Source organism: Opisthocomus hoazin, chromosome 5 (genome assembly GCF_030867145.1).
Source record: "Opisthocomus hoazin isolate bOpiHoa1 chromosome 5, bOpiHoa1.hap1, whole genome shotgun sequence".
Classification (NCBI taxonomy): domain Eukaryota; kingdom Metazoa; phylum Chordata; class Aves; order Opisthocomiformes; family Opisthocomidae; genus Opisthocomus; species Opisthocomus hoazin.
This window is the reverse complement of record NC_134418.1, coordinates 14594859-14608207: the sequence shown is the minus strand read 5'-3', so window position 1 is coordinate 14608207 and position 13349 is coordinate 14594859. Positions and strand designations below refer to the sequence as shown.

Here is a 13349-nt window from a genome sequence, read left to right as displayed (position 1 = left end):
CACTTAGATGAAATGAAAATATTGTTATTTCACCAAACTTGAAGTGTAAACTTGCATAATGCGAAGTTCTAGAAAGGATTAATGTTAAAAAAACCAAACACCACCTCACTGCAACATTATGAAAATAAAAAGTCAGTGGTGTCAGAGGTAAGAATAAAATGCTTTAATTCATCTGGATATTTTTAATTACACATTTTACCTTACTCTAAATTCTAGCATTAATCAGAAAATAAAGGAAGGCTGGTTTTCAAAGCTTTTATTTTTTTAATCATGGCTGTTACTCTACTTGCATTTACTGTTCTAGACAAACGCTCGCTGTTGCCCACGAATTAGAGCAAAAAACACTGTTAAAATATCTGTATTATGTTTGCAGTCAGGAAACAGATCCAAATCTTTGTCAACCAAACCCAATTTTACTTTAAAATGGCACTAACCTTGAGCATGCACCATCTCCTCAGCCACCACACATTCTTGAGATTCGCCCTGTACAAACAGCTATTTACATAATTATTGAACGGCTTTAGCAGTTATTTCACTGGAAAGGCCACGCTGCCCTTAACTGTCTTTAATTGATAATTTAGACGCTTCAGTATTTTTAATAATATTTCTGAAGGTCAAAAATAACGTATGTCTCAGCAATGGATTTTACGCTTTTTTAAAAAATTACTAAATAACAACCACCATCTCCTCTCTTTCATCCCCTGTGAATTCCAATGGATTCAAGTCACATTTTCTGTAATGTCAGAAAAGGAAGCCTCTTCCTGCAAAAGACTTTGTCTTGGAAGGTCCCTTGGTCTTGATCAGCATTGTCCCCAAAAGACTGAAACCCCCAAATTAAACTTGTTCTTGCCTCTGGGGATGGGACTCATCTGACTCAAGCATATCTCCTCCTGGCCCCCTTCACAACCAGTGGTGTCCAGCTTCTATGACTCTCCTCAACTTATCTAAAGCAGACACACAAAATGGGCAGGATACCTCCTTGTAAACACCTCTTTCTATCCATGAACTATGAAAAGATATAGATAAACTGCCATGGATGTGATTGTCTGAAGCACAGACATCAAACATGAAATGTATCTCGCCCTCAGTGCCAGAAAAGCTTCTGATCTCACCAGCCACACACAAATCATTTTAAGGACAGCATCAGAGAATGTTATTTCAGGCCTGTTTCCTTCAAATATGATTCACAGGAAAGCACTTTGATTGCTTCCAAAGAAATGAGCAGAAATAGAAAAAAAAAAAGGGCATTGTTCTACCAAAAAGTGTCTCAAAAGAAATCCCCTGATACAAAGGAGGATTAAGCTATACTGTTCTGCACATTTATTCCCTAGTCTGTAAAACATTTCACTACAGTGGACACATTCTTTGCCTGGAGCTTTCCATCCATAAGGTTTAAGATGACTCAATGAAAAACACTAAAAAGCACTACCTTTTATCCCTATACTCCTCGCACAAATTCCCTCTCAGCCCTCAGAAATGGGGACAAATAGCCACAATGGTTTCAGATCCACTTCAGAAAGAATATAAAAAATACATCATCAAGTCAAAGCCTTCTAGCACAAATGAGATTGAAGTGAAGGAGTACAGCAGCCTTGCCAATTACAGCCATCAGTCATCTGGACAGAGGCTGTGGACATAAACCCGGGACATGCTGGCTCAGTCATTTGAGGGAAGGAATTGAGCATACTCCTGTTTCTCCACACTCAACCTGAAAGAGAGAGACAAGGCCCCAAAATACTGCACAGCTGCGCTGGCTGGGGTGAGCTCACATGAAGGGCAAGCCCAGCTCTCTTGCTCCTCTGTGTGGTTGTCCAATATATCAAAAGCAGCGTGGACGCTGCCTCATGTTCAAGCTAGTCAAACTGGGTGAAGCCTGTTTCTTAAACTGCAAGTAGACACATGATTTCAGAAACAAGTGGAGCCTCCTCTTCCACATTTCCTATCCGTTATCTGGAACACCTTCTGTTGCTTCCTACTGTTGCCAAACCAAGTAAACAAGCTATTGCAAACCTCAGCCCCAGCCCTTTTTGTCAGCTGTTCAGTGAACATGAGTGTCTAAGATCGGTTGATGAATGCTGTCCTGTGTACTTTCCACTGGGAAGGGCAAAGAAACACTAACTGTTCATAATGTCCATGAATTAATTCTACAACTGCAAGGAAAGAAAGATGAGGCCAAGGCTTCTCCAAGAAGATGATGAAAATGGGACATGACAAAAGGCCAAAACTGGCCACATATTCCATGTCTGACATTGGGCATGTGAACCCCAGCCATGGCACTGTGCCGAGTGCCACGTGCACCTGCTGGAAGCAGCCCTTGTCCCTGGGATGTGTCCTCTTCAGACACATGTTTTTCACAAAATAAGACAAGGCTTTAATGATTTCAGGTGCCTAAATTTGTTATTGCTCCACCATGTGGGGGCTCCCATGGTTTCCAAGTTTAAGCCTTTTAAAAGGAAAATATATCGCAACGGCTTAGAAATTAACTTCTTCGTGCCTCCAAAAAATTCCAGTCCATCTTGGACATACATTATCATTCCTATTGCTCCCCAAAAGGCTATCTTTTTCAAAATTGAGAAGCAGCTTTTCTTCAGCATCCTGCACACAATTCTTGCTTTCATTACAGAAACACAGGCGTTTTCACTGGATGAAAAAAAATTGAAATAAAACCGCTTGTGTGCAATTGTATATGATTATTACGATAAACCAAATTAAAATTAAACTAAATTACACTAAATTGCTCAATTACACTAAATTACAAATAAAGAGTTTCATGATCTACAGTTTTATAGTAAGGAAAAGTAAGTCAAAATCTAGCCCTCTTTAAAGGGGCTTGAAAAGAGTATTAAGAGAAGGAAAAATGACTTTTTGTTCTGAACAGATTACTCCAGTGTATATCTGGCCTCAGTGAAAAGTACACTGCTGGAACAAAATCATGTGATGCTACATGATTCAAGCAAATTTTATTTCTCTATCAAAAACATTTGAAACCAAAAATATCTGAATATAACACCAGGCTGTGAAAATAATCAAGAATGGCCAAACTCAAAATGTGTGCTGCTCTGCTGAACCAAACTGATTTGGATTTTTCAGTTAGTGGAAATCAACAAAATGAAGCCATTGGGACAACAGTGATTTATCTGAGAAAAATCTCCATTCTGTTTTGATTTATCTGAGAACAGTCTCAAATGCTGAAAGTGAAGTCTGAAGAGAAGCTCTGAAGATGATTGGGTTTGCATCAGGCTGCTTTCGTGTTTCAGTATTTTAATTCGGACAAGCATTAGGAAGAAAATACTTCCAGCAAACAGAAGCGAATGACTAACCATCTGTTGGGTCCTGAATGAGCAAAGAACCAGAGTTCACCTTGTCTTTAAGCACCAGTAACTCGTTGATGCCCATATGCCCTCCACCGAAGCCAGAGCTTCATAAGTGACAGCTCGGGCAGATCTATCTAATCTACATCTAATTCCAACAAAGTGAAGATGGAAAAAGAGTTCTTCACAGAATTATAAAAAATACTTGCTGCTGAGAACCAGGCATAAAGTTTTTTACTGAGCTACAAAAGGTCAGGCACTGGATTGAATACAGAGTCCCTTTTCCCTTCAAAGGGCTCTGGATCAGCCCTTCATGCATCACTGCAAACTTTCATTTGAAATTCATCAGTCAGCCAAAGCAGGCAGGTCTGCCACCCATGTGTGACAAACTGCCATTTCTCACTGGCTCCAGAAATTAATAAAGTCAACTGCAAATCTTTAATTTAAGCAGGAAAAAAAAATTGCTTCTATCTATCAAGATTTCTCTAGAAGCGTTCAAATGTTAGAAGTGATTTAGAAGTGAAGATCTGAGGGGAAGGAACGGAAAGAGCTTTCAAAGGAGTTTTATGTAAGTAAAAGCTAGGCATAGCCCTGGAATCTTAGATGTGAATTGCAGCAAGAATAAGAGTTGAAATGCAAAAAATGAATCATCAAAGATGAAAAGTCAGTTCAGTTTAACATATGTCTACAGAATTCAGTACAGGATTTTTAAAACCAAAGGAATGTATCACATTAATATGAAACAGTCTCTCTGCCATTGTGACCATTATTTATTAAATTAGGAGTAGTGACACTTGGATATTTTCTCACTGAAATGTTTTCCAGTGGAAAACTGATCCACAGAAACCTAAATTTTTCATGGGAACATTCAGGTCTACCTTGACAGGAAAGGTTTCCTATTACACATGGAATTACTAATTACAGTAGTTACCACAGACCAGAACAGTCCAAAGCTCAGTGTCATGGTGCCCAGCAAGAGCCAATCTGTTCTCTGCATGATCCAAAAAACTGGGCGTGAATCCCAGTGTCCCTGAGTCCAAGTGGGACCTCTGGCCACCACGGTGCTGGATGCTATGGGAAGGGGTTTGTGCTCCACTTAGCATGAATAGCTAAATCTCTATTGAAGCAGGGAACTGAATGTGGGGCTCCTACACTGCAAGTCAACTCACTCTCCATCAGAATACAGATTCAATCTAATTCCCTCCTGCTGGAGCTGCGAAGTTTTGTGATAATTAGACATTGAGGGAGAGAGTGTGAATGTGCACAGTATTTTGATATTTATTGTATTGGGAAGCTTTACACTAATGCTCATTTATCACAGCAACGTCTGAGAAAATGTCTGAAGGCAGTGAAGTATTACCTCCCTCCCGACAGATGAGTTACTAACTACTGTCAAATAAAACATTCATTCTCAGAGTGAGCCTGAGAGAGACAGTGGTGGACCCAGACTTGATATACGCCAAGGAGACACAGCCAGACACAGAACTGCGTCCCATCCTGCAACCACACTGCCTTTTCTTCTTACACTGACAGTGTTGCTGACAACAAAATGATGGTATATGTAGTTATGAAGACACATAAAACCTGAAGCATACAAAAACCCAAAGCATATAAAAACCCAACTAGTCAGACATAGGTAGTATAAGACAAGAAAGAAAAAATTTAAAAAATCTTTACGAACCAGCAAACTCTCTTGTTTATTTTCTTAATTACTGCAGGTAAACTGAATGCCATTTACCTTGAAGAATCAATCTACCTTTCCCTTAACAATCGGCTAAATTATTTCTTGCCACAGAAACAACTATAACAAGTATGAACAAGTCTTATGAGGAGCGGCTGAGGGAACTGGGGCTGGAGAAGAGAAGACTGAAGGGAGACCTCATCGCTCTCTACAACTACCTGAAAGGAGGTTGTAGTGAGGTGGGTGTTGGTCTCTTCTCCCAAGTAACCTGTGATAGGACAAGAGGACACAGCTTCAAGTTGCATCAGGGGAGGTTTAGATTGGATATGAGGATAAGTTTCTTCACTGAAAGTGTTATAAAGCAATGGAACCGGCTGCCCAGGGAAGTGGTGGAGTCACTATCCCTGGTAGTACTTAAAGGACGTGTAGAGGTGGAGCTTAGGGACATGGTTTAGTGGTGGACTTGGCAGTGTAAGGTTTGTAGTTGGACTCGATGATCTTAAAGGTCTTTTCCAAGTTAAACGATTCTATGGTTCTATGACTGAGTGATAGCTTGTGACACTTGATAATGCTAGAAGAACCAACTTCTTCAGAGTGATACAAGATACCTCTCTGTGTGTAAAAACATAAAACAATCAGAAAAATAGTACTGTGGATTTACTATACTCCATGCCCATTGTGAGCATCTCTACTTCTGCTGATGAAAAATAGGTATCAATGTCATTCAAAAAGAATTTTTTTTTGTGTATTCATTTTGCAGTGTGTTGTGTTAGCTGAAGTAAAAAAAGCAACATGAACCTATGTTCCATGTCCTGCTGTGGTAGGCAGCCACTTTCCCAATATTCTACAAACATGTAAGGCAAAATATGTTCATTTTTTTTCCTTTTAACCAGACAGATTCTGCTTGAATATACTTGACACAAACGTTATCAAATATTGTTTTGCAATTTTTATGTGCTTTGTTTAAAATAATGAGAGAGAGAGAATGAAAGGAGAAAAAGAGCTTGCCTGAAGATTAGTGAAGTACTCCAAGGGAATTCCTGTTTCTCCAGGTTGCCAGTTCCAGATCCCTATCCTTAAGAATGTCTTCAAGTAGGTGCTACCCCAATAATATGAATTATACTTCCAGCATCTGAGCTCTTAATGATAATGCTGAACAGCACCAGGTGTAAGGCAGACTGTATCTCTTGTGAACCACTTTCCTCTTGCCAGTAAAACACAAGTAACTAGCTTTTGAATATGAATGCCCATTGAGTTGACTCAAATCTTAAAACAATTCATTGTAGACCTTTTTCTTCTGATTTCTTCAGAAATCTGAGACAATGCATTGTGCAGGAAGCAAATTCAGAATTCATATTTAAAGTGAAAATGAATCTTATGTGCTGCACTATCCACTAGGATATTTTGTCAAAATATCAGGGAAGGGTTTTTTTCACAGAGCATTGACATATTTTGTGATAAGCTCCAGAAGATTTAAACCCTGACCAAAACAGCAGTAAAACAGCCAACTCCACTGACTTGTTTGATGTAATATTTATATTAACTGCTGAGATATATTTTATAACTATACACTGAGTCTCACTAAACACTTTAAAAAATATAATCACTGACAATACAATAGTGGAAATGGGAGGATCTTACAAGGAAGTAAAAACACTTACCCCTCGATCACACACTGGTGTAAAAGAAACTGTGTACTCTGCCAGGGCCATGTCATTCACCAAGGTTTTCACCTCTTCATCAAACGCAGAGTTAGTAAGTCCTCGCCTGTGAAATTCGCCATGCATCCTGGTGATGAAGCTGTTCCTTTCCTGGCACTTTCGGGTGAGGCAAGCCAGCTTGGCCTATGTGGCACAAACACATGTGCACTGATTTCACTCCATGTTGAGACTGCAAGATTATATTTTGTATCTGATTTGTAATTTCATCTATTTTGACCCAAAGATGTAGATTGCATTCCTATGTTTCTAGGCCATTAGGTGCCTCTGCAATATGTGTGCACAGGTAAACTGGAAAGCGATGTTCCCTTTCCATGTGCGAGGTCACCTTTTTGACAGGCTGAAGAGTACCTGTAGCAATAACATCAGGAAGCCCTTGTCTAAAGCCCAGTAGCAAACAGCTAAGTCAGGGGCAGCCACAGGAGGCAGGTACTTGCACAGAAGCCTGTAAGTGAAGGGATACACCTTTGTGTGTGTCCTGCACCGGCTTTCAGGAAAATACGCTACCTTCAGAGGAGCTTGCATCAACTTCGCTTCAGACTTTCTCTTCTGAAGTTCTTTTTCCTGAAAGGTTGAAAAATATTCCGCATTAATTTATTCAAGGGTCATTTCAAATTACTGTAGCAGTTTTTTCACTATTTGTTTTAGAGCTGACTTCCAAGGCATACACTTTGCATATTTGTGTGACCCTGTATCACGAACAAGATGAAGCAGTGTAAGGAGTTGGTTGTACACGGATAGGCCCTGGCACACAAATGCTGCCATACTAGCATTAATGTTGGTCTTTTGCATTACCAAATGATTTTGGATGTTTTTAGATGGAGCCCTATATCAATGAGATTATTTCACCGAAGCAGCATCACATTAAAGACTTGGTATGCTTCTTTCTGCACTCTTATTCCCATTTGCTCTGTGAATCTTCCAAAATACTCTTTTTGTAAAAAGTTTTCCCTTTTCTTATCTATATTATATTGTAGAATGCAAGAAACAAGAAGGGATTTTCTGAATGTGCATTCCACAGCAGGCTCTGAAAAGTGAACATCAATAACTTTCCACACTGACATGATTGATGCATGTTCTCTATTAGGAGGTGAGCCAGGTGACCTAGTCTGTTCCTTAAAATTAAAATGTTCATTATTCATGGGAAACTTGCTTTCTGACTATGCAGAAAAAATACAGTACCCTGCCAGGTAACATCCTTTTCTATTACAAATGAATACAGCATTATTTGGCAATAAAGTACAGATTCTTTTGCATCCATTTTGCTTGACAATTTGTATTTCTATAAAGTCTACAGTAAATATATTATGGGCATCAAAAAAAAATGAAAGACTCTCTTTATGAGAACTCAGTTATGCTGAAAGAGGTCGCATGGTCCTGAGCTAATAAAATGTGGGCTTGGGAAGGAACGCAGTAGATAGGTGTTGTACTTTAACCTGGCAGCCAGCAACCAAGCACTAGACAGTCGATCACCCACCCCTCCCCTTCTGCCCTAGTGGGACAGAGAGGAGAAATGGGCAAAAGGTAAAACTGAAGGGTTGAGACAGGCAGATTAAGAAGACAACAAAGTAAATACTAATACTAATAATGAATAGGCAAAACAAACTATATACAATACTATTTTTCTCACCACCCGACAACAGAGTTGCAGGCAGTCCCTGAACAGCAATTGCGGAACCCCGAAATTACAAATTTCATTAAATTCCTGAAAAAGTTCAAACTCCCAGACAAGAGAGGATTTGAACTCCCAGAAAAGAGAGAGAAAAGACAGATTCCTGCTCCCTGGCCAACTCCCATCACAAACTGAGCATGACGTCCATGTTATGGAATATCTCCACTGACCAGCTTGTGCTGGCTGCCTGGCTCTGCTCCCTCCAAACTCCTGCGCACCTGCTCATCAGCTGAATACGGGAAACTGAAAAAAGTCCTTGATTTCTTAGCAACAACTGGAAACAGCAGTGTTAACAATATTTTTCTCATACCAAATCCAAAACCAAGCAGCTACTGTGAGGAAAATTAACTCCATCCCAGCCAAAACCAGGACAACAGGACAGGAGTGCCATGTTAGGGAACAAAGAATAAGCTGGGAATAGGTCCCTGCACTGGCAACATTGAATTCTGGATGAGTCATGGAGCAAAACATTTTGCCGATGTAACAGAACAATAAGGAGTTGCCCGTTTATATTGATAGCATATCTCACCCTTTACACATTTACTGTCTGATATGCACCATCCATCACTACAGACACCAGACACTACAAAACAATTTCATTTTACCACCACTATTCCTTTAAGAGGCATCCTAATCAACGCCTGAGAGAAGCCACTAACCCTCTGTACAGGACTGGTGTAAACCAAATCACAGCACATGACAAGGCTAGGAAAAAAAAGAAAAAAACCCAACAAATAAAACCAATACCCCCCCCCTCAAGTCCTAGAAACTGCAGAACAAGTGGAGGAAGTAGGACGAAACTTGCACCCAGCAGAGAGAAGAAATCATCTCTTCTATTTCAGAGGAAAGACAGAGGAGAAGCATGTTCTACACATCGTACCACAGTATGAAGAATGCTATTGAGCAAATGCCATTTACTGGTTGTTTCAGAGTATGATGGGCAATTCCAGTTTGGCTCACATTGTAACTATCATTCCTTTTCAAAAAATAATTTCCAGAGAAACTGGAAACAAATTCTAAGGGAGAAAAGTCCTCGCAGGAATTTTTTTCCACAGAAGAGTTCAGCAGTTTTAGCCACACTGACAGCAGTAGCTTTGCTGTCGCACAATAAGGCAGTAGCTTTGCAAATGGTAATGCCTGTACCTGCTCTGGTTTGCCAGGTGAAATGTAATGCACAAGTGTAAAAACTGCTCACGTAAGTGTACTTGTGCATACATGGGGGCTCTCACCAGAATAACCATGTATGTTAATAAACATACAAACCACACACCTAACTGAAAATGTGTGAATGAAATTCTTGATGTGTAATCCTAGCAACTGTATCAAAAAAGGTTAGAAATAACACTTTCAAATTTCTGTCACTAGCTCACTGTGTTTCCTAATCTTGGCGATAAGCAGGATCAAAACCTTGGACCTCAGGAGGGCTAACTTTGGCCTCTTCAAGCTGCTACTGGGAGGAATCCCATGGGCCAGGGCTCTCAAAGGCAGGGGGGTCCAAGAGTGCTGGTCGCTGTTTAAACGTCATTTCCTCCATGCTCAGGACCGGTGCATCCCCCTGAGAAAGAAATCTAGAAAAGGAGGCAGGAGACCTGCATGGTTAAACAAGGAGCTTCTAGAGGAGATCAGGTGGAAGAGAAAGGTCCACGGAATGTGGAAAGAGGGGCAGGCCACTTGGGAAGAGTACAGGAATGTGGTCAGAATGTGCAGGGATGCAACGAGGAAGGCCAAAGCCCACCTGGAATTGAAGCTGGCAAGGGATGTCAAAAACAACAAGAAGGGCTTCTTCAACTACATCAGCAGCAAAAGGAAGGCTAGGGACAATGTGGGGCCACTGCTGAATGAGGCGGGTGTCCTGGTGACGGAGGATGCGGAGAAGGCAGAGCTACTGAATGCCTTCTTTGCTTCAGTCTTCAGTGCCAAGGCAGGCCCTCAGGAATCCCAGGCCCCGGAGGTAAGAGAAGAAGCCTACAGAGAGGACGACTTTCCCTTGGTCGAGGAGGACTGTGTGAGGGATCGCTTAAGCGATCTAAACGCCCACAAATCCATGGGCCCTGATGGAATGCACCCACGAGTGCTGAGGGAGCTGGCGGATGTCATTGCTGAGCCACTCTCCATCATCTTTGAGAGGTCCTGGAGGACAGGAGAGGTGCCCGAGGACTGGAGAAAGGCCAATGTCACTCCAATCTTCAAAAAGGGCAAGAAGGAGGACCCAGGGAACTACGGGCCGGTCAGCCTCACCTCCATCCCAGGAAAGGCGATGGAGTAGCTTATCCTGGAAGTCATCAACAAGCAAGTGGAGGAAAAGAAGGTTATCAGGAGTAGTCAGCATGGATTCACCAAGGGGAAATCATACCTGACCAATCTGATAGCTTTCTACGATGACATGACTGGCTGGGTAGATGAGGGGAGAGCAGTGGATGTTGTCTACCTAGACTTCAGCAAGGCTTTCGAAACAGTCTCCCATAATATCCTCCTAGGGAAGCTCAGGCAGTATGGGCTGGATGAGTGGTCGGTGAGGTGGATAGAGAACTGGCTGAATGGCAGAACTCAGAGGGTTGTCATCAGCAGCGCTGAGTCTAGTTGGAGGCTGGTAACTAGTGGTGTCCCTCAGGGGTCAGTACTGGGCCCAGCCTTGTTTAACTTCTTCATCAACGACCTGGATGCAGAGTTAGAATGTAACCTCAGCAAGTTTGTTGACGACACCAAACTGGGAAGTGTGGTAGATACACCGGAAGGCTGTGCTGCCATTCAGTGTGACCTGGACAGGCTGGAAAGTTGGGCAGAGAGGAACCTGATGAGGTTCAACAAGGGCAAATGCAGGGTCCTGCACCTGGAGAGGAACAACCCCATGCATCAGTACAGGCTTGGGGTGGACCTGCTGGAGAGCAGCTCTGCGGAGAGGGACCTGGGTGTCCTGGTGGATGACAGGTTGACCATGAGCCAGCAGTGTGCCCTGGCTGCCAAGAAGGCCAATGGCATTCTGGGGTGCATTAGGAGGAGTGTGGCCAGTAGGTCGAGGGAGGTTCTCCTTCCCCTCTACACTGCCCTGGTGAGGCCTCATCTGGAGTACTGTGTCCAGTACTGGGCTCCCCACTTCAAGAAAGATGAAGAGCTGCTGGAGAGAGTCCAGCAGAGGGCTACAAGGATGGTGAGGGGAATGGAACATCTCTCGTATGAGGAGAGGCTGAGGGAGCTGGGCTTGTTCAGCCTGAAGAAGAGAAGGCTGAGAGGGGACCTAATATATACTTACAAATATCTGAAGGGTGGGTGTCAGGAGGATGGGGCCAAACTCTTTTCAGTAGTGCCCAGCGACAGGACAAGGGGCAATGGGCAGAAACTGAAGCACAGGAAGTTCCGTCTGAACATGAGGAAGAACTTCTTCCCTCTGAGGGTGACAGAGCACTGGAACAGGCTGCCCAGGGAGGTTGTGGAGTCTCCTTCTCTGGAGATATTCAAGACCCGCCTGGACAAGCTCCTCTACAGCCTACTGTAGGTGACCCTGCTTTGGCAGGAGGGTTGGACTAGATGACCCACAGAGATCCCTTCCAACCCCTACCATTCTGTGATTCTGTGATTCTGATATAGTGCAACAAGGGAGTTGAGGATGTCTAAAATCCTGACAATCGGAGCCAAGGAGGTGGCTCTGTAAAGAATTTCAGCAGCACTTTGCTTGCATTGTGCTGTGGGAATTACAGCAAAGACTGGTGGCAACTTCTATGATAATCTATCATCTTTCCATAACAGTGACCACCCAGGTAGTTTACATCTTTTCCTTATTTCTGTGAAGTCAGGGCCACTTTTTAATTATCCTCAGACTCATTCCCAGGAAAGAAGACTATTTTGCTTCTCTGTTTTGAGAAGAAAAATGCAGACTCTGAAGTCTAAGCTTACATTTTTCCACCCACTTAAGCACACAGAAAACAGCTTTCTTATACCTTTTCACATAGCTGAGCCTGAAGGAGTTCCACTTCATTCTGCAAGTCGTGAAACTGATTTCGTAATGCAGCGTGGTCCCTGAGCTGGGCTTTCAAGGTCAGCACTTGCTGCTGTAATCTCTTGTTCACTATTTTATTCTCCTGTGTTTCCTGGGCATCTTCCACAGTGTACACAGGCTAGAGAGTAAACACACAGATTTTTAAATTAGACATATAAAGTAATGAAAATATTCTCAATCATGTTTTAGAGCACACAATATCCTCAGTCAATATACGTACCTACCGTGTATGTTAAAAAAAAAAAAAAAATCAGCTGATGGAAAACGTATGAGTTCAAAACTTAAAAAATATTCTTTATGAGGAAGGGTGTTCTTGATCCCCTGTAAGAGCCAGCGTAGGACTGGGATTTCACAACATGCATTCCAGGTAAGTATTGCATTTAACCATTTCATACCTGGGGAAACTGGGGCACAGACAGATTAAGTGACCAACCTATGGTCACACAGTGAGTAAAAAAATAGAACTCAAAAGTCCCCAGTCTCCTGTTCTCTCCCTTTGTTTTTCCACATATATTTATCTCAGAGGTCAAATTCCACTCTCCTAGATACATTTTTGTTTTGGAAGATTATTAATAAAACTAATCAGATTTTATGTACAAATTTCAAAAGTGTTTAAAAAGAAAATACGTATTTCATTAAAATGCAGCAATAGCGGTACAGAACAAGTGGAAGAAGGAGCTTCTGAATTTAACCCCTCCCCCCCCACTCTCTGATACTGTTTTCAGGGTTTTGTTTTCCCTGGCTTTCTGACAGCCTTTCCACCATCCTTGGTGACTACAACATACCAAAAGCACGTTTCATAGAAAAGAGAAAACTGAAGTGTAAACTCTGGCTGTAACACATCATTGCAACACAGATCAAACCAGAAATACGACCTCTTCGTACTGTTCTTCTGAATGAAGCAACTCCTCTACGCACAGCGTTCAAGCAAGTCATGCACGCTTTGTACTAAACTTTTTGGCTCCCTCTTGCG

At 42.0% G+C, this 13349-nt stretch overlaps 1 protein-coding gene across 5 annotated transcripts in view; it reads right to left on the bottom strand.

Annotated features, from left to right (window-relative positions):
* The window catches only part of JAKMIP1 (janus kinase and microtubule interacting protein 1), a 281939-nt gene that overhangs the window by 54115 nt on the left and 214475 nt on the right, over positions 1-13349 (bottom strand). For all 5 annotated transcript variants that reach the window (XM_075420482.1, XM_075420483.1, XM_075420486.1 and 2 more), the window contains exons 10-12: positions 12318-12494; positions 7218-7274; positions 6654-6836 (exon numbers count right to left, since the gene is read on the bottom strand). In XM_075420482.1, coding sequence (XP_075276597.1) covers positions 6654-6836; positions 7218-7274; positions 12318-12494 — 417 coding nt within the window. The remainder of the gene's footprint in view (positions 1-6653; positions 6837-7217; positions 7275-12317; positions 12495-13349) is intronic.